The 23845-nt window shown below is 39.9% G+C and overlaps 1 protein-coding gene across 1 annotated transcript in view; it reads left to right on the top strand.

The window, feature by feature from the left end:
- Positions 1–23845, top strand: part of HECW2 (HECT, C2 and WW domain containing E3 ubiquitin protein ligase 2) — a 257351-nt gene that overhangs the window by 98207 nt on the left and 135299 nt on the right. Inside the window, exons 3-4 of the mRNA XM_068967790.1 lie at positions 8400–8494; positions 15143–15218. Coding sequence (XP_068823891.1) covers positions 8400–8494; positions 15143–15218 — 171 coding nt within the window. The remainder of the gene's footprint in view (positions 1–8399; positions 8495–15142; positions 15219–23845) is intronic.

Here is a 23845-nt window from a genome sequence, read left to right as displayed (position 1 = left end):
TCCTGTTAGGATGTGCCACATTTCACTGATGCAGTCTATCTTTGATATTCAAGATTGTTTTTCTGAGCTTAAGCAGGGGAAGCCCTGGTTCTTTCAGGCGGCTGCTGTTGCTTAGTCACTAAGTCTGGTCTGACTCTTTTGTGACCCCATGGACTGTGACCTGCCAGACTCCTCTGTCCATAGGATTTCCCAGGCAGGAGTACTGGAGTGGGTTGTCATTTCCTTCTCCAGGGCGTCTTTCGCACCCAGTACTCTTCACTGTTGAGCCATGAGGGAAGCCTTCTGGCTGCATTTGCTCCCATTAAAGACGATGATGCTGTAACATAACCAGGTGAGTACGTCACTAGAACTATGGGTGAATTTTGTCAAAAGCATGAGAATTGGAATGTGTTTACTCTTTTTCAATTTGTGGCCTCTGAATAAAAGAGCCTATCAATAGAAATCATAATATTAAGACTTTATTAAAAGGACAAAGGCAGTGGTTAAACTCTTATTTTCTGAATTAGCTTGATTTTTAAAAATTATTCCATTTTAATGAGATAGAAATGACTAAATGAATGACATTTCTATCCGTCTTTATGGTTCAAAATAGTCAGCTTCTAAAACTTGAGGGAAATCCAGGTTTTCTAAAAAGGAGCAAGCAATTAATTACTAGCTAAGGAAATATTGAAGGTATTTAATGTGGTAGATGATGTTTCAAAGATCCTAGTCTTTGAAACAAAATCATTTCTTACAGGAAGTGGCCTGTAGAACCTTTTTTTCAAAGAAAGCTTGAAATGGAATCTTATACTAATGCCTAGAGTTAATGTAGCTGAGTTGAGATTTTTTTAAAAAAATAAGTTTTGAACAGATAACAGATGAAAAGAGTATAATGTTAGAAAGACACAAAAAATGAAAGTAATCTCTCCCAACTTCATGCCCCAGTTACCAATTTCCCCTTCCCAAAGACAACCACTTTTACCAGTTTTACCTGATCTTTCTAAAATACTTCATTTCTATATAAACTCAAGTATATTCTTGAAAGAAGTATATTCTTTCTTTAAACAAATGGTAGAATGATTGCTTTAAAATGCAATATCATCATGGCATGATTACAGAAACTCCTTTACTTGGGACAGGTTTAAGTTCTTTCCACTTTCCCAACCACTCCCAACAAGTACATAGTGTCATCTTTGGACAGTGATCACCCTTCCATCTGTGGTGGACATGGAGTTGAGATGTCCTTGCTCTGGGGGATATTTTCATTTGTATGTATGGAAGCTGGTAAATTAAAATTTTGAAAATAAGAGGGCTTCTTAGTCTTATCAGCACTTAGAGGCTGCTAAAACTCATTTTCATAACTTTATAAATAAACATGTCCAGAAGATTTTTAAAAGGGGCCAAAAAATGTTTCCATGAGCCATGACTGGCTTCAGCTGTTCAGTGGGGACCTGAGAGAGAGGAAGATGCCAGTTTCCTCTGAGGTGAGATCTGGCCCACCTGACTGTAAGTCCTCATAGGTTAAAGTGGGAGGCCTCACTCTTCTCCTGGCTTACTGTCTCTGAGGCAACATATTTAATGATGTGATTTTTTGGAAGAAAATATTTTTGCCTTTTATAATCCAAAGGAACCACATAAAATATATGTACATAGATATGTATATATTTCCTTCTCCAAAGTTTGAGGCAATTAGGGGTTTCCCAAATGGTGGCACTAGTGGTAAGGAATCCAAATGCAATTGCAGGAGACACAAGAGATGAGGGTTCAATCCTCAGGTCAGGAAGATCCCCTGGAAGAAGACATGGTAACCCATTCCAATATTCTTGCCTGGAGAATCCCATGGACAGAGGAGCCTGGCAGGCTACAGTCCATGGTTTCGCACAGAGTCAGAACGACTGAGGTAACTTAGCATGCTGGAGTGATGTAGCTGCCACAGCAGGCTGTGGACAAACCCTTCTCAGGTAGAATGCTCCTTAGTTCATACCCTCCAGCTTTACTGCCTATGAGCTGGGCTGGCCTTGTGACCAGTGGCTCCCGTCTTATCTGATGCTCTGTCATCATGCCTGGATTTGCTTTCATGTCTTCTTGCATCTGTTTCTCAGGAATAACTTTCTGTTTCCTTTTGCAATTGGAGGTTAAAATAGTAGATAAAATAGAAACACGAACACCAACTTCTCTCATCTACCCTCTTAAGTGTTCTCCCCAGTTACCTCTTCTCAAAACTAAAATGTTCAGAGACGTTTATCAAAATGCTGCTCTCGCTTCTTCAAGAGGGGATGTTGTTTAGTTGCATCATTTTTAATAATCTTGAATAACCTCCTCAAACACTACATAATATGTGAAGGTGAAACCTCCCACTCAGCATGAAACGTTCCTGTATTTTAGGGGCAGAAGGCTTCACTGCTGTCCTGCTAAAGGAGGTGGCTAGTTTCAGTCCAGATGCAAACAGCTAGTTCTGTCTGGTACTGGGTTTTTCTCCCTGGCAATTAGCTTATGCATTTGGTTTTGTAACAAGTGATCTGTGTAAGTCCCCATGTCTTTACACCAAATCTTAGAGCATTATAAAGCTATCAGTTCTGTGGTTTTTGGTGACCGTGTCCACAAAATCTGCTGTGCACAGTTCAGAATGAGTTTATTTTATAGTTTCAGGGATTATAATTTACCTCAGGGGTTGGAGATTGTTGTTTTAGCAAGGAATAAAATAGCACTTAAAATGAGTCAGCTGGCAAAGCTGGTTTGATTATCAACATTCTACAGATAAAAATAAGCAGCTACTTTTTCTGTCTGTTAGTTTCCTAGTCTCTTACCTCAGTTCAGTTCAGTCACTCCGTTGTGTCTAACTCTTTGTGGCACCATGGACTGCAGTACACCAGACCTCCCTGTCCATCACCAACTCCCAGAGCCTACTCAAGCTCATGTCCATTGAGTCAGTGATGCCATCCAACCATCTCATCCTCTGTCGTTCCTTTCTCCTGCCACCTTCAATCTTTCCCAGCATCAGGGTCTTTTCCAGGGAGTCAGTTCTTTGCATCAGGTGGCCAAAGTATTGGAGTTGCAGCTTCAGCATCAATCCTTCCAATGAATATTCAGGACTGATTTCCTATAGGATGGACTGGTTGGATCTCCTTGCAATCCAAGGGACTGTCAAGAGTCTTCTCCAACACCACAGTTCAAAAGCATCAATTCTTCGGCCCTTAGCTTTTTTTATGGTCCAACTCTCACATCCATACATAACTACTGGACAAGCCATAGCTCTCACTAGATAGATCTTTGTTGGCAAAGTAATGTCTCTGCTTTTTAATATGCTGTCTAGGTTAGTCATAGCTTTTCTTCCAAGGAGCAAGTGTCTTTTAATTTCATGGCGGCAGCCGCCATCTTGGGGGCTCCAAGTCCAATCACTCCATCAGTGATTTTGGAGCCCCCCAAAATGAGGTCTGTCCTGTTTCCATTGTTTCCCCGTCTATTTCCCATAAAGTGATGGGACCAGATGCCATGATCTTTGTTTTCTGAATGTTGAGTTTTAAGCCAACTTTTTCACTGTTCTCTTTCAGTTTCATCAAGAGGCTCTTTAGTTCTTCACTTTCTGCCTTAAGGGTGGTGTCATCTGCATATCTGAGGTTATTGATATTTCTCCCGGCAATCTTGATTCTAGCTTGTGCTTCATCCAGCCTAGCATTTCACATGATGTACTTGCATATACATTAAATAAGCAGGGTGACAATATACAGCCTTGACATACTCCTTTCCCGATTTGGAAGCAGTCTGTTGTTACATGTCTGGTTCTAACTGTGCCACTTGACCTACATACAGATTTCTCAGGAGGAAGGTCTAATATTCCCATCTCTTGAAGAATTTTCCACAGTTTGTTGTGATCCACACAGTCAAAGGCTTTGGTATAGTCAATAAAGCAGAAATAGATCTTTTTTTGGAGCTCTGTTACTTAGCTGACTGTTAAAACTTTATAAAAGAGGAGGTGATGTCTTAACCTGAGAGGCAGGGGTAAGATATCTTGTAAAAATGCACTTCTCTTTATTGAAAAACAAGCTGCTCACTCACTGGCTACTGATTAGATGTGTGAGGCACTGCTGCAGGCAGATTCACATGCTACTGTTTCCCAGCATGTAGAACGTGATACTAATGAGCTCATGCCCACAGAATTCCCACCTTTTCCTGAGTTTGTTTCACTTTGACAGGTCTTGTGTGTATGACTTAGCTTTGTTCTTGCAGAATACATGCTATCATTTTTGGAGAAAACAAATGGGAGAGTGATTTGCTGAACTGTGGTGTTGGAGAAGACTTGAGAGTCCTTGGACTGAAAGGAGATCCAACCAGTCCATCCTAAAGGAAATCAGTCCTGAATATTCATTGCAAGGACTGATGCTGAAACTGAAGCTCCTATATTTTAGCCACATGATGTGAACAGCTGACTTCTTAGAAAAGACCCTGATGCTGGGAAAGATTGAGGGCAGGAGAAGAAGGGGACAACAGAGAATGAGATGGTTGGATGGTGTCACTGATTCTATGGTCATGAGTTTGAGCAAGCTCTGGGAGTTGGCGATGCATAAGGAAGCCTGGCATGCTGCAGTCCATGGGGTTGCAAAGATTTGGACACGACTCAGTGATTGAATTGGAGAAGGCAATGGCACCCCACTCCAGTATTCTTGCCTGGAAAATCACATGGATGGAGGAGCCTGGTAGGCTGCAGTCCATGGGGTCGCTTGGAGTTGGATACGACTGAGCCACTTCACTTTTACTTTTCACCTTCATGCATTGGAGAAGGAAATGGCAACCTACTCCAGTGTTCTTGCCTGGAGAATCCCAGGGATGGAGGAGCCTGGTTGGCTGCCGTCTATGGGGTCGCACAGAGTTGGACATGACTGAAGCGACTTAGCAGCAGCAGCAGCAGAGTGACTGAATTGAACTGAACACAATTATTACTGTTTCTGAGATCATGAAAACCCAGTGTTAGTGCTCAGTCAAGTAATTTGGGTTCCCAGGGAATTCCTGCCAAGGTCATCTTGCTGGCCCTCCAGTCAGCATGCTCATCCCTGGTTCCCTGCTCTTGCTGCTCCTCACTCCTCTCTCCCCTCGTTTTTCTCAGCTGAACATTTGATTCTGTTTGTTCTGTGAGGCCTTTCTGACTCCACCATGCCCTCACGAATCTTCGCCACAGTCTCCACCCTTGGACTCCGGTACTCTGCCTTTTCAGTGCTTGTCTTCTGGATTTTGTCATCTTAACAGCTGCACCATAAAACACCTGCTAGACCAGACTCCTCTCTCTGATTCCTTCGTACTGTCTAACATAGTGCTGGGCATGGTTAAAAGCTTTTGCTTAATAATGCCAACTGGATTCTGAATTACTGTATTGTGATTAATGTACATGGAAAGATTCTATATTTTACCCCATGATAAACCTTTTTTTTTTTTTTTTAGATTTAGTGTTTTTTAACTCATGGGAAATATAGTATTAGATTTGTATATATAATATTCCTATAAAGACCTAAAATAGGGTTTTTCTTTAATTATTGTATCTTTTTCTTAAAATAAGCTAGCCAAATACTCTGTACAAGGACATTTGGAGCAGTTAGTAAAGTTAGTGCAAGATTAACTTCCTGAGGGAATCACATTGAGCAGCCCCTTTTTAATAATCCAGGGGACTCAGCTGAGAGAGGAATCCCACTCTGGTAGGCTAGGACTCTCCTCTGGGCTCTGCCCTTCAGCACTATTGCCTCTATTAAGTGAAACCTTGGGAAAAAGACATCTCACAGTTACACTTCATTGTTTCACACGCTCTGTATACAGAAAATTTCATTGACTCTTGGTTCTACTCTTTGACATACATTGGCTTCATGGTAATTGTACTTAGTTTCCAAAAACAATAATTGGCATTTGTAGTCTTGTTATCAAGTCCAAATTATATAATATATAAATACATGTATATATACATGCACATATATATGTATATATCTGTAGTTATATCTAATATATATACACATACACATACATACCTGTGGAGATATAGATGTATATTTACTGGTGGTTCCTCAGTCTGATCCTTGTCTAGTGACTGCATTGAACTCACCTGGGGAAAAGATTTATTTTTTGGTTGGCTGGTGGAAGTGATGAAATTTCAGTTGAGCTCTTTCAAATCGTAAAAGATGATGATGCTGCACTCAATATGCCAGCAAATTTGGAAAACTCAGCAGTGGCCACAGGACTGGAAAAGATCATTTTTCATTCCAATCCCAAAGAAACGCAATGCCAAAGAATATTCAAACTACCACACAATTGCACTCATCTCACACACTAACAAAATAATGCTCAAAATTCACCAATACATGAACTTCAGCAATACATGAACTGAGAAATTCCAGATGTTCAAGCTGGTTTTAGAAAAGGCAGAGGAACCAGAGATCAAATTACCAACATCCGTTGGATTGTAGAAAAAGCAAGAGAGTTCCAGAAAAACATCTGCTTCACTGACTATGCCAAGCCATTGACTGTGTGGATCACAACAAACTGTGGAAAATTCTTCAAGAGATGGGAATACGAGACCTTCCTCCTGAGAAATCTGTATGCAGGTCAAGAAGCAACAGTTAGAACCAGACATGGGACAACGACTGATTCCAAATTGTGAAAGGAGTACATCAAGGCTGTATATTGTTACTCTGCTTAATTAACTCATATGTAGAGTACATCATGAGAAATGCCAGGCTGGATGAAGCACAAGCTGGAATCAAGATTGCCAGGAGGAATATCAGTAACCTCAGATATGCAGATGACACCACCCTTAAGGCAGAAAGTGAAGAATTAAAGAGCCTCTTGATGAAAGTGAAAGAGGAGAGTGAAAAAGTTGGCTTAAAACTCAACATTCAGAAAACTAAGATCATGGCATCTGGACCCATCACTTCATAGCAAATAGACTGTGAAACAATGGAAACAGTGAGAGGCCTCATTTTGGGGGACTCCAAAATCACCACAGATGGTGACTGCAGCCATGAAATTAAAAGACTCTTGCTCCTTGGGAGAAAAGCTATGACCAAGTTGGACAGTATATTAAAAAGCAGAGACATTACTTTGCCAACAAAGATTCATCTAGTGAAAGCTAGGGTTTTTTCAGTAGTCATATATGGATGTGAGAGTTGGACCATAAGGAAAGCTGAGTGCCAAAGAAATGATGTTTTTGAACTGTGATGTTGGGGAAGACTCTTGAGAGTCCCTTGGACTGCAAGGAGATCTAACCAGTCCATCCTAAAGGAAATCAGTCCTGAATATTCACTGGAAGGACTGATGCTGAAGCTGAAACTCTAATACTTTGGCCACCTGATGCGAAGAACTGACTCATTGGAAAAGACCCTGATGCTGGGAAAGATTGAAGGCAGGAGAAGGGGATGACAGAGAGATGGTTGGATGGCTATCACTCACTCAATGGACATGATTTTGAGTAAGCTCTGGGAGTTGGTGATGGATAGGGAAGCCTGGTGTGCTGCAGTCCATGGTGTCGCAAAGAGTCGGACATGACTGAGTGGCTGAATTGAAATGTGCCAGGTCTTATTTGTGGCATATGGGACCTTGTTCCCTGACCAGGAATAGAACCCAGGCCCCCTGCATTGGGAGTACACAGTCTTAACTACTGGATCACCAGGGAAGTCCCAGAAAATTGAAATAATATAGGTTTCCAGGTTTTCTCACTGCAGAGTCACCTACAGGTTTCCTTCATACTTCTTAGTCTGTTTCTTTCTATTTCCATTGACAGCTGCTGTCTGTCTTTATTGTAGAGGATAGGAGTGAAGGCTTTGGAATGGAACAGATGGGGTTTGAATCCTGACTCTGTCATTTTCTCTTTGACCATTAGCAAACCTCAACGCTGTTTTAAAAAATTATTTTATTTTTAATTGAATGATAATTGCTTTGCAGTATTGTGTTGATTTCTGCCAAACATCAACATGAGTCAGCCATAGGTATACCTATGCCCCCTCCCTCCTGAACCTCCCTACCACCTCCCTCCCCATGCCACACCTCTAGGGAGTTGCAGAGCCCTGGTTTGAGTTACCTGATCTGTACTATGGGGACAGGAATTTCTGCCTCCTGATGTGAGGGGTAAATAATAACAGGTGCAGAGGTCCAACCTGCATTTTGTCCCTCAGGCGCTCCTCTATTCTTATCTCTATACTGTATTTGGCATATTGTTTTTATGCATTGTTTTTCTAATATATTTGGGCTGTTCTTAGAAATTTTCAGAGAAGCCTATAAAATCATACAAGACTCGGTATAATCTATTGCCCCTGACTGGAAAAGGAGGGGTCATTCAGAGTCCTTAACGTGATTTGCCTCGAAGCAGCCTGTTGGATTTCCTCAGGTGAGGCCCAAAGGACTTGTTTCTGTGTTTAAATTATTGTTTTTCTCCAATCAACTTGCAGCCGAGATAAAAATCTGTTTCAAGTATTACCATGGCATCAGTGGAGCCCTGCGAGCCACAACCCCTTGCATCACGGTGAAGAATCCAGCTGTGATGGTGAGTGCCCCTCCATGCCCACTTCCTCAAGCCTCAGTTCCAGAGGCCTTGGTTTCTATTTTTGCCTCTGAAGCTCTGGCAAGGTTATGGGAAACAATGAAAAAGGAAACACATAACAGCGTGGGCGCCGTTTTGGGAAAGGAAATAACTTACACGATGGCTTAACTAACTCCATAATACAAATCAGTGGGAAAATATGGCTTGATTAATAATTCTGTATATAGTCAACTCTCTAGGGAACCTTCTCATGAAGGAAATTAGTGAGTGGCCATCATGGAAAGTTTTTTAAACTTTGTTGGGGTGGATGATTGGTAGGAAATGGTGGCATTGCATCTTATGTGAATTTAGTTTCCATGAACTCAGTGGGTAAAAGAGAGGGGAAAAAAAGCAATTTAAATAATGAGTGAGTCTACCTGCCAGTCAGCTTAGTAAGCTTCATCGCAAAGAGAGTGTGAAATGGGGATTGTGAATGTGCTATTCCTTTGGAAGGTCTTAGTGCCAAATCCCTCTTGATGCTGAGTTGAGCTCTAGTGCCTACAGGTACCACACATATTTTCAGTATGGCTACTCAACAGAAGCCAACCTCTTTACTGGTCCTCAATTAAGGAAGCAGATTTCTAGTTTAGCTTTGGAGGAAACTGATTGTGTTGGACTTTTGAAGGAGAGTATGTCCATTTCCAATATGGTACTTTCTTAAGAATTACTTTTCACCAATTTGTGATTTTTCACTTTACCAACTAACTTTAGAATTTAACAGTTTCACAAAATGCATTCCACTGTATATGGATGGTTGGATTAAGATAGCTGTCCCAGGTGGCACTAGTGGTAAGGAACCCGCCTGGCATTATAGGAGACGTAAGAGACATGGATTGGATCCCTGGGTCGGGAAGATCACCTGGGGGAGGAAATGACAACCCATTCCATTATTCTTACCTAGAGAATCCCATGGACAGAGGAGCTTGGCGGGCTACAGTCCATAGTATCACAAAGAACTGGACATGACTGAAGCGACGCAGCACACATGGGCTTAGATAGTTTGGGGAGATTCTTAGAGTCCCAGATATGTAAATTATTGCAGTCCTTATAAGTCATTAATAAAAATCAGGTCATGAAAATTCAGAAGAAAAATATCAATCCCATAGTATAAAATCTTCATAATATTATATATGTGTGTGTACACGTTTACAGATGTGTGTCTTTTTGGAAATAGGTAAGTGGACAGGTTTACTCCCTGAAATTCAGAAAGTAATTTCTGCAGATGGCCTTTTGAAATTGTGTGACCCACCAAAGCCATATCAAGCAGTCTTTCCCTTTCATTAACTCATTCAAACAGATATTCACTGGGTGGCTCTAAGTGTCAGGCTTATCCTCACCACTAGGAATGAAATGATAAGCAAAAACACAGCTGTCTTGTTTGGTAGGGCTTGAGAGACACATCAGTTAAATTGTATTTATTTGAGTGATGATTACTGCTAGTGACAGTAAAGTGAGGCTATGAGAGCATATTCTAGCAAGATTCATCCTGATCAGGAAGATCTTGGAAGGCTTCCCTGAAGAAGGCAGGTTTACAGGACAATCTGAAGGATGAATAGAAGTTACTTAGGTGAGAATGGGGAGGGAAGAGCATTTGAGATAGAGGGAACAATATGTGTAAAATTTTCAGTATCTAAGTACTCTGCTCACATTTGAATTATATTTGAGTTTCTATTTGAAGTGAACAAAGTATAGAACATTAAAAATAACCCACATTTACTATATAAGACTTTGAAGGTTCACAGAGAGAATAACAATTGTTGACTAGAAAATCTGTAGTCATGTCACATAGTAATAAGCACTGGAACACGCTGTAATTAATATTCTCAAAAAATTACAAAACTGGAAAAGTGGGGCTGCATATAATAAAACTTTTGAAAGCTTAACTGTGTGTGAAATTAAATAATAGCTTCCAAACATGACTTTCTGGATTCAGATTTTCTTAGACTTGAGCAATTTCCATGATCAGATATCACTGATGGCAGGGGGAGCTTACAGCCTGGTGAGCATTGATCTCATTTCATTGATTTTGCATTGAGATTATTCTGTCAAAGCCTGTGGACAGTTGGAGATAATTAATTTGGTTCAGACAGATTTTAGACCAGCTTAAAAGATTCACAGATACAACACTCACAATGATAATAGAACATTTTGGTTCGAAGACTGACTAATGGAATTGGTGGTCAATAGATTTCTGACCACGCTTGAGATGTTGGTTCTGTATCCATTACTGAGAGGCTGTGCCATTGGGCATTTCATTGTGGGCTGAGCACTGGGTTTCTATGACAGCATGATGGTCACCTAGGTATATGACCTGTGTGTAGGTATTGTGATTGACTGACAACATTAATATTCACAAACCCCTTTCAGTATGATTATTCCACAATCAGATACAAAGAATAGTTGGGCGGTAGAAACCACATTTTAATTCTTGGTGGCCCTAAAATTGGGAGGTTGATTGGCTCTCAGCAAGCATCTGTGGTTTATTATATTGTGTTATATCCATCTGACTCATCATTCCCAGGTTAAATAGAGCAAAGACAGCATCAAACTGGCCAGACAGCATTGCTGTCTGCTTTTTCCTGCCTTCACCATCCCCACACTGCTGGACTACAAAGTGGTGAATAGCAAGGTAGTGTGGACTACAACTGAGACAGACACAGCAACATATGTCCCTCCTGTGCTAGGCATCTTACTTGCCGGGGTCCGGCCCCGGTGGATCCAGGGTAATTTGAAGGGGAGATGGAGTCGGCGTCCTAGGAAAAAGCTATTTAATTAGAAATATAAAGAGAGATTAGAAAAGGATAGTGTAGTAGGAAATAGTAGTGGAGAAAAAGAGGCTGAATAACTTGGTTTACGTGGAAAACCAATAAAACTCTAAGACAAGGAATTTGCACCATCTACATAGGCCACCGGCGCCCGCTTGAATAGCAGAGGGTTCCCCACCTTGAGCTCCCTCTCACGTGGGTCTTAGAAGCCAGGGCAAGTAAGTAGACATGGTGAGCCTCCATGATCCAGATGGGAATTCAGCCAGAAAAGAAGAGAATGAGAAAAGACCACACAGGGGAAACCAGTCTTTCCAGGAACTGGTCCGTTTTCTTTATTTTTCAGGTTCACTTATATACTTTTTGTTATACATAGGGATGAATACAGAGTCACGCAGGGTCAGCAGACCTGACCTTTATCAAAATCAGGTGCTTCATATAAATATATACAAAGGTCTTAGGGGTTTTACATCATCTTCCGGCCATGAGGCCTGCTGACATTTTATGGCCCTTTCTGATAACGGTCAGTTAACCAGAAAACTTATTTTTTCCAGGGGTGATTTTTTCTTAAAATCTTCGGAGGCACCACCCTCCAAAGGTACCAGATAAAGTTGCATTCCTATAGGGTGAGGTTGTAGTGGGTTACAATTAAGAAAGGAATTTACTTAGCCTAAGGTTTAACATGATTAATCTTAAAGGTTAATACTTATTTCTCCTATATGCTAGTTATATATTCATTAACGTGTATAAGGGCAGGGGATTTAGCAGCAAACATTGGCCCAATAAATGAAAAACCCTTCATCAATATAATTCCTAGTCAACCCACTATGCTAGTAATTTCTAACTTCCCCAAAGAAGCTGTCTTTAGAAAGTTTAAAACATCTCATGCCTCTCACGGTTGGAAGGCTGTAAACAATCACATGTGGCCGGATGAACCTGTTCAGGCAGGCTAGAGAACCTTCAGAGGAGTTTGTAAGTTGAAACACTCTTGTCACACCCAGGAATTTTTATTAACTGGAGCTGTAGGTTAACTCCTTCTCCGAGAGAGGTGGTGGGGGACAGCCCCCCATAAAGTCAGAGGTATAGGTGAGAGCATAAAGCAGTAAAGTAGGCAGACTCTGGTTTGGGGGGGTAGATGCTCGGGAATGGGGGGTTTCCTGAGGCTCGATCCTGCCTTTGCGTATGCTGCGCCTCCTTCTTCATGACCTTTGCCATGGGTGGAGTTCCTGACGCTGGCTCCCGGCATCTCACAAATCATGGCCTTCCCTCAAATGGACCACACTGCCCAGGGAGATGTGCCCCCTCTGAAAACATGATGTTTTTTCATGCCAAGTGAGATCAATGGGACTCTGAAAAGATTCATAGTCTCATCATTCAATGCCTACTCAAAATGTTTTAAGATGTTATTGAAACTAAGGAAAATGCCCTCGAATTCTCCTGTTAAATATCTTCCCTGTCTGGCAAAAGGCTAATATGAAATAATTCTCACATAATTCATAGGCAAACAGTATCCTTTACCAGGACTCTGGCGAATGCTCATATGAGCTAATACTCGGAGAATTCAACTTTATCATTCATGACAATGAAGCCAGGAAAGATCAAAGCTGACCACCACATATAGTGACATCAGTAATAATAAACACATCTGAACTGTGTTTAGAGAGAGGATTTTAAATAAACTCCCTTCATAGATTTAACCCAGGAAAGCTCATAAGCAACATTATTAATTCTATTGAAACAATGCATGATAGTGAGTGATGGTTGCTTTTATTTGTTCCTGAAGTGAAGGATTTCACTGTGTACATCACTGTGTACTCTGATGAATGAAAATGATGTCAAAGTACACATGACAGAGAAGACACAATTTTTTAAAAAAATCTTGATTCATTCCAAAAGGATATGCAATAAAGGAGACCATATGATTAGGATGGAAGCTCATTTCCTTCCCTGTAGAGTCTCTCAGTTACTTCTTTCAAGACTATTTGCAATTGGATGGAATGAAGGAAATATGTCTGGATAGTACTCTAGTCTATTACAAATGACATGTGAATCAGGAAGTAGTTAAGTGTCATACAGGATAGTCTTGACTAAGGTACAGACAGTAGTCATGAGGGACTTCCCTGGTGGTCCAGGGTTTGAGAATCTGCCTTCCAATGGAGAGGATGCAGGTTCAATCCGTGGTTGGGGAACTAAGATCCCACGAGTCACAACTGCTGAGCCCATGAGCTCTAGAGCCTATGCTCCCCAACAGGAGAAGCCTGTGGCCACAAGGAAGACCCACCACAGCCCCGCCCCCCCAGAAAAGAGAAAGAAAGTCAGAGGTAAAACTAACTGGCTAGAATTACCTAGAAGGGTGGAGAGTTTTTAATTATACTTGAAGCTTCCCTGGTGGCTCAGACGGTAAAGAATCTATCTATAGTGCAGAAGACCTGGGTTTGATCCCTGGAGAAGGGAATGGCAACCCACTCCAGTATTCTTGCTTGGGATATCCCATGGACAGAGGAGCCTGGCAGGCTACAGTCTATGTGATCACAAGGAGTTGGAAAAGACTGAGTGACTAAGTACATAAAGCACAGAGAAAGAAGAAATCTATTTTTCATTATTTGAATGGAATTTAGTTTCAAGTTCCTCAACTTTGCTTAGATTAGTGAAAGTTATATTTCTTGGTAATGTATGATTTTTAAAGGAGGTGGGGAGTGCCACAAAGATAAGATGGAAGGGTTTAATCTAACCTTCAGAATTAAAATGTGGTTTCTATTTCTTAACTATTCAAAATATATTCTGCCTTCAGTTCTGTTTCTTACAGTATTGCAGATTTCTATTTTAAAGAACCACAAAACATTTTTTTCCTAAAAAATTTTTTCCTTTTTTTTTTTAAACCATGAGTTGAGCACTAATTATACATGAATTGAGAGAAAGACTTAATCTGCTCCATGGTCTATAAATGAGTGAGATATAACTTACTCAGAAGCTTTTAGGAAAAGCTTTACAATGCGATAATAATACAATAGGGTTGCAAGTTCTTATTGTTGCTAATTGTAATAGGGTGTGTCATATGCCAGTAGCATAATAAAATAGGAGCCTATGATGGGAGATCTACATAGTCACTCAGAAATATTTAGCAGGAGGAGATAATTCTACCTGTATATAAATGAATTTGATATAAATCACCTGTTTAGTTTATTCTAGGTTTTCCTAATTGGAAGAAATTTGATGTTTGATTTTTAACTTAAGGGCATGTTTTAATACTATGATAGCAATATAAGTACATTTACTACATATCAACTATATTCTTAACAAAGAAATAAAAAGACATAAAGTAGCTTGATTCCTATCCCAGGGAATTTAAAAGTTTATGTTGGTTACATTTTGGGTAAAGATTAAATTTAGGTATGACCTTTTCTGTCATCTTTTGAGAATTTGCTTTTGTGTGTTGATGTCAAGTTTTATAGCAAATGAAGTCATGTACTACAATACATGTTTGATACAAAAATCATCATATTTGCAAATATATGTGGTTCCCTAGGAAGGTAATGGCAACCCACTCCAGTACTCTTGCCTAGAAAATCCCATGGACAGAGGAGCCTGGTGGGCTGCAGTCCATGGGGTCGCTAAGAGTTGGACATGACTGAATGACTTCACTTTCAATTTTCACTTTCATACATTGGAGAAGGAAATGGCAACCCACTCCAGTGTTCTTGCCTGGAGAATCCCAGGGGCGGGGGAGCCTTGTGAGCTTCCGTCTATGGGGTCACATAGAGTTGGACACGACTGACGTGACTTAGCAACTTAGCAGCAGGAAGGTATTATATTCCTTTGAAACTTCAGATATGTGTTTTTTTCTCTGCAGATGGGGGCAGAAGGCATGGAAGGAGGGGCTTCAGGAAATCAGCATTCTCGGAAGCTTGTTAGCTTTACTTTGTCAGGTAAGGATATCTTTAAACACTATGTCCAGTTTGCAACTGTGCAATTCAAACTTAGAAACAGTTGTTTCTTTCTGTAGTCTCTTAAATATGATATGCAAAGTATTTTTTGGTAATATTTATTTCTGGAAATTCAAGCATATTTCTTACCAAGGTAAAATTAAATTATTGGTATATATTCAGAAATTATTTCTTCTAGGAAGTTTTCTGGTGATAAAAAGACTGTTACTTAAGAAAAACTGTAATGCAATATGTGCTAATCCCACTATAGAACTTTGATAATTGAAAACAATTTGTGCTTACCTCATTTAGAGAAAGGAGAAATTTAGAGACAAGGAATAAAAAAACCCCAAGAGATACTCCTGTTTCTATGGAGAAATACATATAAATATTGGAAAATTAAGAAAACAATATTTTATTGTTTATTTTCTAGTTAGTAAAACATTCTGATTGTTGTATATTTATCATACAACTAAAGCACTCCTTTTCAGCTTGTGAGTTGGAATTCATTTGTGGTTTATAAGGAAGCTAATTTAGTTGAAACTAGCAATTAAAAGTGAAAGTGAAGTTGCTCAGTCATGTCCAACTCTTTGCGACCCCGTGAACTGTAGCCCACCAGGCTCCTCCACCCATGGGATTTTCCAGGCAAGAATACTGAAGTGGGTTGCCATTTTCTTCTCCAGGGGATCTTCCCTACCTAGGGATTGAACCCAGTTCTCCCACATTGCAGGCAGACGCTTTAACCTCTGAGCCACCAGGAAGCAATTTAAAAAAGAATAGAAAAAAATTAGAGTTTAAACACCAAAGGGAAATGTTTTTCATAGAACACCAGTTTCTACAAACTGAAAATCTTCACACAAAAAATATACACACATGTATATGTGTAAAATGAGTTTCAGTATAATGGATTTCATACAGATGTCACTGTCAAAAGAAGTTTGAAAGCCAATGCTTTAAAAAAAATTGGCAGTTTTTAAAAGGTTAAGAATCTATAAATTGCTTTTGGTAGTATAGTCATTTTCACTATATTGATTCTTCTGATCCATGAACATGGTATATTTCTCCATCTATTAGTGTCCTCTTTGATTTCTTTCACCAGTGTTTTATAGTTTTCTATATATAGCTCTTTAGTTTTTTTAGGTAGATATATTCCTAAGTATTTTATTATTTTCATTGCAATAGTGAATGGAATTGTTTCCTTAATTTCTCTTTCTATTTTCTCATTATTAGTGTATAGGAATGCAAGGGATTTCTGTGTGTTGATTTTATATCCCACAACTTTACTATATTCATTGATTAGCTCTAGTAATTTTCTGGTGGAGTCTTTAGGGTTTTCTCTATAGAGGATCATGTCATCTGCAAACAGTGAGAATTTTACTTCTTCTTTTCCAATTTGAATTCCTTTTATTTCTTTTTCTGCTCTGATTGCTGTGGCCCTGTGGTGGATACATGTTGATGTATGGCAAAACCAATACAATATTGTAAAGTAATTAATCTCCAATTAAAATAAATAAATTTATATTAAAAAATAAAAAAATAATAAAATAAAAGGTCAAGAATCCCCTTCACGGATCACAGGCTTGTGGCAAAAGGGCTTGTGAAATGAAGCTATGAGCCATGCTGTGCAGGGCCACCAAAGATGTGTGGGTCATAGTGAAGAGCTTTGACAAAATGTGGTCCACTGGAAGAGGAAACGGAAACCTACTCCAGTATTCTTGCCATGAGAACTCCATGGACAGAATGAAAAGACAAAAAGATACAACACTGGATGATGAGTCCCCCTGCCCCAAGGTCATAAGATGTCCAATATGCTACTGGAGAAGAGAGGATGGCAATTACTAAGAGCTCAATAAAGAATGAAATGGGGGAGGAGCATAAAGATGGCGGAGGAATAGGACGGGAAGACCACTCTCTCCCTCACTAATTCCTCAAAAGAACATTTCAACGCTGAGCAAACTCCACAAAACAACCTCTGTAGGCTGGCAGAGGACAGCAGGCAACCAGAAAAGCAGACCATTGTCTTCAAAAACAGGTAGGGAAAAATATAAACGACGAAAAAGGAGACAAAGGAGGTGGGGAGGGAACTCCGTCCCGGGAAGGGAAGCCCGTCCCGGGAAGGGAATTTTAAGAAGAGAGGTTTCCAAACACCAGGAAACACTCTCCCTGCCGAGTCTGTGGCGAGTCTTGGAAACCCAGAGGGCAACATAACAGGAAGGAAAAATAAAGAAATAATTAAAACCAAGAGATTACAAGCCCAACAGTAACTCCCCCAGCGGAGAAGCAGCACAGACGCCTGCATCCGCCATTGGGAAGTGGGGGCAGGGCAGGGACGCGCGGGAGGCGCGGGCTGCAGTGCTTTGTAAGAATCGGGCAGGAACGCCCCACGCGCAACCAGAACGATCTAACTTGCGCTAGCAAACCAGACTGTGTGATAGCTACGGCACGAAAAGCTCGAACATAAGACGCCGCCAGGACCGAGCACAGAACAAAGGACGGAATGGAAAAAGCCGGCTGCAGACCATCCCCCGCCGGGGACAGGCAGCCAGAGCCGTAAGGACTGGAAAGGGGCAATTGCAGACCCGGAGAGACTTTACTTACCTAACTGCAAGCGGGCTTCTTTGCTAAGACTTCTGGGGGTGCTGGACAGTCACAATCTGCCTCACGGGGGACGCCAGCGGTCCACCCAGAAAGTTGAGCAGCAGCGACAGAAAAGGTGACAAGCCGCGGCGATCACGCTCGCCAAACTCCTGAGCTACTCGGAATTGGGAAGGGCACAAAGCGCAGTCCCAGCCGAATCTGTGCCTCTGAGGGCTGCCTGAGCGCCAAACATGAGCGGCTTGGACCGGGAAGTGCACGCAGCCTAGGGCCAGCCCCAGACGGTTCCCGGCTGTGCATCGTAGAGCCGGAGCGGTTTGTGCGCCGCGAGAAGGGACAGGTCAAGCGGGGCTGTGACACTGAGAGCACACGACAGCGCTATTAGTTTGCGGCATTCCCCCTCCCCACAGCGCGACTGAACTAGTGAGCCTGAAAAACCAGCAAACGGAAGAAGTTAAACAGAGGGAACCACCTTGGAAGTGATCCCACACGGCCCAAAACATCAGAGAAGAGCCAGATATATTTTTACTATTTTAAAAATCATTCCTTTTTTTTTTTTTTCTTTCTTTTTTTTTTTCTCTTTTTTTTTTCCTAACCTTTTTTTTTTATTGTTAAATCTTCTATTTCTCCTCTAATTTTTATTACTATAACCTATTATTACTATTTTTTAAAAAAAAAAGACTTTTTTTTTTTTTTAAGGCAAACACCATATATAGCCTTTGGATGGTTGTTGGTGGGGTTTTTGTTTGTTTGTTTGTTTTGTTTTTTTTTGTTTGCTTGTTTTTTTTTTTAATAATTCTTGGTTGTTTTTTTTTTTTTCTTTCTTTCTTTCCTGCGTTTTCCTTCTGCTTCTTTTCTTTAATATTGTATTTTTGAAAATCCAACCTCTACTCTAGATTTTTAACCTTTGCTCTTAGGTTTTTGTTGTCAATTATGTTCATTTAAAAACCCAAACTTCACGACCCAAGTTTACCTGAGAGCGAGATTACTGGCTTGACCACTCTCTTCTCCTATAGACTCTCCTTTTTCTCCACCAGGTGGCCTCTGTCTCTTTTCTCCCCCATCTCTTCTCTATCCAACTCTGTGAATCTCTGTGTGTTCCAGACAGTGGAGAACACCTAAGGAACTGGTTACTGGCAGGATTTGTCTCTCTCCTTCTCATTCCTCTCTCTTATCCTCCTGGTCACCTCTGTCTACTTCCTCCCTCTCCTCTTCCCTGTATAACTCCGTAAATACCTGAGCGGGCCAGACTATAGAGCGCACATAAGGAAGTGACTACTGCCTAGCTTGCTCTCTCCTCTTTTGATCTCACCGCATCTCATTCCAGTTACCTCTAACTACCCCCTCCATCTTCTCTTCTCCTTGTAACTCAGTGAACCTCTCTGAGTGTCCCTCAATGTGGAGAAACTTTTCATCTTTAACCTAGATGTTTTATCATCGGTGCTGTATAGATGGAGAAGTCTAGAGGCTACTGTAAAAACTGAAGACCAGAAGCAGGAGGCTTAAATACAAAACCTGAAAACATTAGAGAACTCTTGAATTCAGGGAACATTAAGCAATAGGAGCTCATCAAATGCCTTCATACTTACACTGAAACCAAGCTCCACCCAAGGGCCAACAAGTTCCAAAACAAGACATATCACTCAAATTCTCCAGCAACACAGGAACACTCCCCTGAGCTTGAATATACAGGCAGCTCAAAATTATTCCAAAACCTTTGATGTCTCATAACCCATCACTGGTCACTCCACTGCACTCCAGAGAGAAGAAACCCAGCTCCACCCACCGGAACTCCAAGATAAGCCTCCCTAACCAGGAAACCTTGACAAGCCACTGATAGAACCCCACCCACAGTGAGGAAGCTCCATAATAAAGAGAACTCCACAAATCACCAGAATATAAAAAGACCACCCCAAACGCAGCAATATAACCAAGATGAAGAGACAGAGGAATACTCAGCAGGTAAAGGAACAGGAGAGTTGCCCACCAAACCAAACAAAAGAGGAAGAAGTAGGGAATCTACCTGAGAAGGAATTCCGAATATTGATAGTGAAAATGATCCAAAATCTTGAAATCAAAATGGAATCACAGATAAATAGCCTAGAGACAAGGATTGAGAAGATGCAAGAAAGGTTTAACAAGGACCTAGAAGAAATAAAAAAGAGTCAAAATATAATGAATAATGCAATAAATGAGATCAGAAACACTCTGGAGGCAACAAATAGTAGAATAACGGAGGCAGAAGATAGGATTAGTGAAATAGAAGATAGAATGGTAGAAATAAATGAATCAGAGAGGAAACAAGAAATACGAATTAAAAGAAACGAGGACAATCTCAGAGACCTCCAGGACAATATGAAACGCTCCAACATTCGAATTATAGGAGTCCCAGAAGAAGAAGACAGAAAGAAAGATCATGAGAAAATCCTTGAGGAGATAATAGTTGAAAACTTCCCTAAAATGGGGAAGGAAATAATCACCCAAGTCCAAGAAACACAGAGAGTTCCAAATAGGATAAACCCAAGGCGAAACACCCCAAGACACATATTAATTAAATTAACAAAGGTCAAACACAAAGAACAAATATTAAAAGCAGCAAGGGAAAAACAACAAATAACACACAAGGGGATTCCCATAAGGATAACAGCTGATCTTTCAATAGAAACTCTTCAGGCCAGGAGGGAATGGCAAGACATACTTAAAGTGATGAAAGACAATAACCTACAGCCCAGATTACTGTACCCAGCAAGGATCTCATTCAAATACGAAGGAGAAATCAAAAGCTTTACAGACAAGCAAAAGCTGAGAGAATTCAGCACCACCAAACCAGCTCTCCAACAAATTCTAAAGGATATTCTCTAGACAGGAAACCGAAAAGGGTGTATAAACCCGAACCCAAAACAATAAAGTAAATGGTAACGGGACCATACTTATCAATAATTACCTTAAACGTAAATGGGTTGAACACCCCAACCAAAAGGCAAAGACTGGCCGAATGGATACAAAAACAAGACCCCTCTATATGTTGCTTACAAGAGACCCACCTCAAAACAAGGGACACATATAGACTGAAAGTGAAGGGCTGGAATAAGATATACCACGCAAATAGAGACCAAAAGAAAGCAGGAGTGGCAATACTCATATCTGATAAAATAGACTTTAAAACAAAGGCTGTGAAAAGAGACAAAGAAGGCCACTACATAATGATCAAAGGATCAATCCAAGAAGAAGATATAACAATTATAAATATATATGCACCCAATATAGGAGCACCGCAATATGTAAGACAAATGCTAACAAGTATGAAAGGGGAAATCAACAATAACACAATAATAGTGGGAGACTTTAATACCCCACTCACACCTATGGACAGATCAACTAAACAGAAAATTAACAAAGAAACGCAAACTTTAAATGATACATTAGATCAATTAGACCTAATTGATATCTATAGGACATTTCACCCCAAAACAATGAATTTCACCTTTTTTTCAAGTGCTCATGGAACCTTCTCCAGGATAGATCACATCCTGGGCCATAAATCTAAACTTGATAAATTCAAAAAAATCGAAATCATTCCAAGCATCTTTTCTGACCATAATGCATTAAGATTAGATCTCAATTACAGGAGAAAAACTACTAAAAATTCCAACATATGGAGGTTGAACAACACACTTCTGAATAACCAACAAATCACAGAAGAAATCAAAAAAGAAATCAAAATATGCGTAGAAACTAATGAAAATGAAAACACAACAACCCAAAACCTGTGGGACACTATAAAAGCAGTGCTAAGAGGAAAGTTCATAGCAATACAGGCATACCTCAAGAAACAAGAAAAAAGTCAAATAAATAACCTAACTCTACAACTAAAGCAACTAGAAAAGGAAGAATTGGAGAACCCCAGAGTTAGTAGAAGGAAAGAAATCTTAAAAATTAGGGCAGAAATAAATGCTAAAGAAACAAAAGAGACCATAGCAAAAATCAACAAGGCCAAAAGCTGGTTCTTTGAAAGGATAAATAAAATTGACAAACCACTAGCCAGACTCATCAAGAAGCAAAGAGAGAAAAATCAAATCAATAAAATTAGAAATGAAAATGGAGAGATCACAACAGATGACACAGAAATACAAAAGATCATAAGAGACTACTATCAGCAGTTGTATGCCAATAAAATGGACAATGTGGAAGAAATGGACAAATTCTTAGAAAAGTACAATTTTCCAAAACTGAACCAGGAAGAAATAGAAAATCTTAACAGACCCATCACCAGCACGGAAATTGAAACTGTAATCAGAAATCTTCCAGCAAACAAAAGCCCAGGTCCAGACGGCTTCACAGCTGAATTCTACCAAAAATTTCGAGAAGAGCTAACACCTATCCTACTCAAACTCTTCCAGAAAATCGCAGAGGAAGGTAAACTTCCAAACTCATTCTATGAGGCCACCATCACCCTAATACCAAAACCTGACAAAGATGTCACAAAAAAAGAAAACTACAGGCCAATATCACTGATGAACATAGATGCAAAAATCCTCAACAAAATTCTAGCAATCAGAATCCAACAACATATTAAAAAGATCATACACCATGACCAAGTGGGCTTTATCCCAGGGATGCAAGGATTCTTCAATATCCGCAAATCAATCAATGTAATTCACCACATTAACAAATTGAAAAATAAAAACCATATGATTATCTCAATAGATGCAGAGAAGGCCTTTGACAAAATTCAACATCCATTTATGATAAAAACTCTCCAGAAAGCAGGAATAGAAGGAACATACCTCAACATAATAAAAGCTATATATGACAAACCCACAGCAAACATTATCCTTAATGGTGAAAAATTGAAAGCATTTCCCCTAAAGTCAGGAACAAGACAAGGGTGTCCACTTTCACCGCTACTATTCAACATAGTTCTGGAAGTTTTGGCCACAGCAATCAGAGCAGAAAAAGAAATAAAAGGAATCCAAATTGGAAAAGAAGAAGTAAAACTCTCACTGTTTGCAGATGACATGATCCTCTACATGGAAAACCCTAAAGACTCCACCAGAAAATTACTAGAGCTCATCAATGAATATAGTAAAGTTGCAGGATATAAAATCAACACACAGAAATCCCTTGCATTCCTATACACTAATAATGAGAAAGTAGAAAAAGAAATTAAGGAAACAATTCCATTCACCATTGCAACAAAAAGAATAAAATACTTAGGAATATATCTACCCAAAGAAACTAAAGACCTATATATAGAAAACTATAAAACACTGATGAAAGAAATCAAAGAGGACACTAATAGATGGAGAAATATACCATGTTCATGGATCGGAAGAATCAATATAGTGAAAATGAGTATACTACCCAAAGCAATTTACAAATTCAACGCAATCCCTATCAAGCTACCAGCCATATTTTTCACAGAACTAGAACAAATAATTTCAAGATTTGTATGGAAATACAAAAAACCTCGAATAGCCAAAGCAATCTTGAGAAAGAAGAATGGAACTGGAGGAATCAACTTGCCTGACTTCAGGCTCTACTACAAAGCCACAGTCATCAAAACAGTATGGTACTGGCACAAAGACAGACATATAGATCAATGGAACAAAATAGAAAGCCCAGAGATAAATCCACACACATATGGACACCTTATCTTTGACAAAGGAGGCAAGAATATACAATGGAGTAAAGACAATCTCTTTAACAAGTGGTGCTGGGAAAACTGGTCAACCACTTGTAAAAGAATGAAACTAGATCACTTTCTAACACCGCACACAAAAATAAACTCAAAATGGATTAAAGATCTAAATGTAAGACCAGAAACTATAAAACTCCTAGAGGAGAATATAGGCAAAACACTCTCAGACATACATCACAGCAGGATCCTCTATGATCCACCTCCCAGAATTCTGGAAATAAAAGCAAAAATAAACAAATGGGATCTAATTAAAATTAAAAGCTTCTGCACAACAAAGGAAACTATAAGCAAGGTGAAAAGACAGCCTTCTGAATGGGAGAAAATAATAGCAAAT

The sequence above is a fragment of the Capricornis sumatraensis genome, chromosome 3 (genome assembly GCF_032405125.1).
Source record: "Capricornis sumatraensis isolate serow.1 chromosome 3, serow.2, whole genome shotgun sequence".
In the NCBI taxonomy this organism is placed as follows: Eukaryota; Metazoa; Chordata; class Mammalia; order Artiodactyla; family Bovidae; genus Capricornis; species Capricornis sumatraensis.
The sequence above is the reverse complement of the archived record's forward strand: the minus strand, read 5'-3'. Positions and strand labels throughout refer to the sequence as shown.